General features: G+C 34.2%; 1 protein-coding gene across 1 annotated transcript in view; it reads right to left on the minus strand.

Moving 5' to 3' along the window:
* Positions 1-3,669: 3,669 nt before the first annotated feature.
* Positions 3,670-5,392, minus strand: part of LOC127852947 (leukocyte elastase inhibitor-like) — a 2,049-nt gene continuing 326 nt past the window's right edge. Inside the window, exon 2 of the mRNA XM_052387030.1 lies at positions 3,670-5,355. Within this exon, the coding sequence (XP_052242990.1) occupies positions 4,189-5,121 (933 nt within the window). The 5' untranslated portion in view covers positions 5,122-5,355 and the 3' untranslated portion in view covers positions 3,670-4,188. The remainder of the gene's footprint in view (positions 5,356-5,392) is intronic.

Consider the following 5,392-nt stretch of genomic DNA (forward strand, 5'->3'; position numbering starts at 1 on the left):
CGGAAGTAAACGCAGTAATACGATATTTTTCCACAGGTGTCGCTTCGCGCCTAGCACAAAAGCAGTGACGTGCACCTCTATGTATAAAATGATATTATAATTTGACTGTTAACCTACTCGCAGGTCCATACTTAAAATGATGTCATGAAGACGCAGAGACGACCTGCAAATAAACTTCTGATCTACACACACACACCATATAAGCCGAATACCCGTCTGGTACTACGATAGTGCGTAGTGTCTCAGTCAGGTAATCTAGACTATTTAAATGTCGGCTCAGCTGATAATTCAGTTACATAATAGTCTTTTTATAGCATGTTTAGATTTATAAATGCACAGATTATGTCTGTCGCCATCTAATACAGAAAAGCGATACCAACACATTTAAAAGACATCAAATGAATTAAAAATAACTAAAAAAAATATGAGTACCGGTAATATAATTCACAACGGTGGAATATGAGTGTACCCATTTTATCTAAAGGATCAACGGAAATATTTTCTAAAAGGTATATTGTATAACTCTTTTAGCAGGTATTATGCAATGCAGTTTAAAATGAAAACATTTGAAGTCCATAACTTAAAGGTGTTTAGGGACTTTTTCAATCGCCTCCTTTCATAGAGTTTCGAAGTAAAGTCAAATCAAGTCAAATGTCTTTATTGATAAAAAAAAAACATAATATGTTTCTTAGCCTTAAATAGGGTGTCGTTTGTCCGGGTTAACAATTTAATCGGGTACCGATTGTCCTGGTCGACAAATTTACGAGTTGCCGATTGTCCGGGAATACAAAAAACGCAGGGTGCCGATTGTCCGGGGGCCGTTTGTCCTAATATTGACATTAATGTCTAAGTAAATGATGTTCAAACAGAAGGTCAGAAGTATTTTATGTAACATGAATCAGAGTTTGCAAAAAATGAGTATGTGTATTGGCAAAATATAAAGCAAAATCAAAGAGCTATATAATGTCTTAATTTTTAGATTGCTCGAAATTAATAAAGTAGAATAATGATCGGCTAATTGACTTCTCAGACCTCATAAGATATAACATATTTTGTGTTTGTCATAAGAAGTGAAAATAATGTATTCACGCCATGAAAATAAACATCACTTATATAGGGTCTTATGTATGTCATACAACAATGGATGCATTTAGATATTGAGTCACAATTAAGGTGATCCACTACAAAGTTTGTTCAAATTATGCCCCTATGGTAAAAAACTGCCATTGCCAAGGGGCAACATTGTTAACATATACTTATATAGGAACTAAATTTCAAAAATCTCTGACACCGCTAGATTAATGGGCTGCTATTTAGTGTTTAGCATTGTAAGTTAGTTTGCAACCAAGCTTATTCAAGTCATGGAGTTAATTCAAAATTGGATCCGCACAAGGTCATTTGTTTTCCGTATATAAATATAGTGAAAAACCTCTTAAACTACAAGGCGTTTTATAGAAGTCCTATGCTAAGTTTTTGCATATCATGCTCAAAGGGTCAAAACTGCCCACTCCCTTGGGGTCTATGGTTTATAAAGACTTGTCCAGCAAATATCGATAAACTTCAAAAATCGTACTCTCTGAAACCGGAGTAGTCTGATGTTTAGTGTTTAGTGTGTAACACTATATAGTTTTCCGCTTCTACGTTTTGTTCAAATAATCCCACTGTGGTCAAAACTAACTATTGGATCACATGACTTATATGGACTTATATAGTAATTAACTAAGGAGCAAACAGTATACTCTTAAACCGCTATAGGTAGCGGTTAAAAGTTTGGTATGCAACGTCGTATGGTGGCCCTCTACTTAGTTTGTTCAAAACATACCCCTGTGGTTAAATCGATTCTACCCTATGTGTACTGGTGATCTGTGTTGTTGTTTATCAATGCAACGCTTTTCTGAATTAAAATTAAAAAAATATGTAAACTATAACGTTTTCCAAATATTATACAAATTTCTATCAACCATAGCACCACAACAGTATACATGTACATGTATGAGAATGTGTTTTTTGCAATAATATGCATCCTGTTATTAACGATTTATTATGATCATATATTAGCTGCCTCATTAGTAATTTAAATTGTTAATCTTCAAAAATCATCCTCGCTTTAGGAAAACAGGACTTTATGCATGTGGGTATAGTGCTGTCAAATATAAGCTAATGCTATCAGCACAGGCTTATCAGGGACAACACATTCCGCGTTGATTGTATTTTTTGTATAAATAAAGTATCTTCTAAGCAAAAGCCCAGTTAAGGCGAAAATTGCAATCGCAGATTAGCCTGTGCGAACTGTACAGAATAAAATGTAACAACACTTAACAACAATGCATAAAGCCCAATTTTCTCAGAGCGCGGCTAAATTGTATACTGTGTATGATTGTCAGTAAAAGCTATAACTTAACTTCCGCATATTTTGAGCGATGGTGTTATTTACAGTCCGAATACATTTGACAGCAGTGTTATCGCCTTCATTTCCTTAATAAAGGCGCAATAGACACGTACCTAAACATTGTGTATTCAAAGATAAAAAAAATGCTAAAAATGCAGTATAAACTAGAAGGGCTTTGTGTGTGAATGTCTTTTTTGACTGTGTCGATCCTTGATTTTATAAGAGTAATGTCGATCTAAATATATCGAGTACTTGAAAATGCAAATATATGTTTGAACTATTTATACTTTTATAAATCTTTGCGATACAGAAGAGACAACAACTTTCTTTTACTTAAAATAACGTGTAGAACACGAGAACACATTTTTTGTTAGATATATTCCAATTATTTCAGCATTAGGTATATTGATTGTATGCAATACCAACATTTTGTCGTTAAAAGTGAAAAAAATGAAATTTTAATATAACTTACATATTTGTTAGATATCATTATTATTTCTGAATACAGCTCCGATTGATTTGATCCATAAATATAAAAAATATATATATTGAATTGTTAATATGGTCATAAACTGCGTATTATTTGATTCAACATAAAACTAGACTACAATAAATTATTTCATAGAAGCGACATCGAAAGCTGAAAAATATGTAATCCTGTAATAATTTACGTACAAGTAACCATATTTCGTATTTCTCTTTTGGAAAAATGAACATTCGATCGATTGATATTCATGGCGATATTTGCTGACAATTGACAAATGATTATTGAGCTACAGTAGTATAATGTTAATTTTACAGTATCAAATCATCTATTATAGCACCATTTTGTAGATTCATTCAGTGTTCCTATATTTACTTTAAACCCAAGTTAACCCCGATGCATGTTCTGTTTGGTGTTTAAGTTTATCTTGTGAATAAATGTAGCGATATGTTCTCAGTATATAAAGTAACACGATTTTGTAATAACAAATTGTAAGTATGTTCGTAAATAACCTACCATACATTGACTATAAAGTATGTACGTAACGTTCATTTGGAATGTATATCGATCGGTCGTTTAGGGCGAGTTCGTTTTGTGTTCAGCTAGCCATTTGATTGGTTTATCAATCCCCAAGACTTTGAATTCAGACTCGAGCTTGAATTATTCACCTGATGGAATAAAGAGTACATCTCAATATACTGTTGATGAAGTTTCAATTTTAATGTAATTAGTAGATCGGTTAGTAACAAAACGATTAAACTACATTTATTAAACATGTAACTAGTTAAATACATTATGCAAATATGAAACATCATAGACAGTTAGAAATTTAAAAAAGTATTATAAAAAGTGTATATATAATATCATAGACATATAACATATATAATGACAAATTAAAATAAAAGAAAATAGTATAATGTTTGATATAATTAAAAAACAAAAACGTACAATGATTATTTTGCGAATTTCAATGCGATGGAAAGTGGCCAATCATACTACTTCTACTGTCATTTTTGCCCATCGCTATGCCTATACCATATATATAGTGTAATATCATTTACACGTTCACTGTGGTAAGTCAATATATTGAAACCTCGGTATGAAAGTGGTGCACATTATGGGACACAACAGTCACAATGCAACTCGAAAAATAACAGCATAAGTCACAAGGTAATATAATGAACGCGGCACTTTGAATACAAATTGACAAACAAAATAAAGAAGGTAAGATTAAGCATACGCTAGATAAGAGCCATATGACATTAAAATATGACTTCTCTTTTCTGAATACGTTGATACACAGTTCCTCTCGTATCTAGGCAGTTTCCGATGTTGGTCCGGTAAAACGACCAACGAACAGTGGAGCATTAAGCTGGTATCGCCAGATCATAAACATGAACGGGTGATCAGCCTTAAAGTACTCCATACAAAGAACTAGCAATCCAGAGCCAGCTGCAGCCTCTGTACCTTCTTCGTTGACATTAACAAACGCCTTGTGGAACACTTCAGAAACAAACAAATCCTCCTTCCCCATTCCAGAGAGGTCAGCTTTGCTTTCATCGAACACGTCAGGCATCCCGAGAGCCGATAATGTACCTGAAAGCTGGAGTGAACTCTCAATCTTAAATTTTGGAATGAAAACTTCAAAATTTGGTGCAAACGTTTCATTTTTGATACATTGATTCAATGTTACAAGGTCTATGCTCTTCTCCATTTCCAGCAATCCATCGACGGTTTTTGGCAGTAGCACTACCATAGCCATTTCATCCCCAATGTAAGGCAGTTGTAAAACCCGACAATTAAAATCTTTGTTTTCTCCAAATCGTGGATAGTGCATCGTTCGCTGCATCATAGCCACCTTCACAGATTGTCCACCCAAAGTATGGAAATTAGCCTTTTTTGTCCTTCTCGTTTCAAACGGTCTTGAACAGTTTTCTTTGAAATAGATGGCATTTGCAACTACCATTCTTGTTAGCGTATCAATAGTTCCACTGGGCAGCATGTTTTTGATCTTTTCGTTTGTGACCTCTTCTACCCATTTGTTTATTTCCTGTCTACTTCCCTCAGGATTGGATGTGAAGTCCACGGATTTGACATCTGCGGCAAAATACTTTACTGCAGCTTGAATATAATCTTCGAGAATGCTTTTATCTCTGTTCGAATAAAGCCTGTTAGCGCTTTTAAGTATGACGTGATTGTTCTCTTTATTCAACACCTTTACCAATTGCTCAGCATCTTCAAGTATCATCCTTTAATCATCTGATCCAAGTCGAAGCGTGGAAATCATTTGGTTTCTGGTTTCATTCTTTGCTCCAGTTTGAACCAGCGTCAAGGCAACAAAAACGCTGCTAGGAGACATGAACATGTTGTCATTTGGATTGTGTGAAACAACATGTTTGTACAAATCCAGTGAAAAGCTTGACGCACTTGATGACATGGTTGTTTGCTGCACTAAGGATTACTGCGACGTTATCGTGGATGGCTTTCAAGAATTTGAGAAAAATCACGAAATTAAACAT

This window comes from Dreissena polymorpha, chromosome 12 (genome assembly GCF_020536995.1).
Source record: "Dreissena polymorpha isolate Duluth1 chromosome 12, UMN_Dpol_1.0, whole genome shotgun sequence".
NCBI lineage: Eukaryota > Metazoa > Mollusca > Bivalvia > Myida > Dreissenidae > Dreissena > Dreissena polymorpha.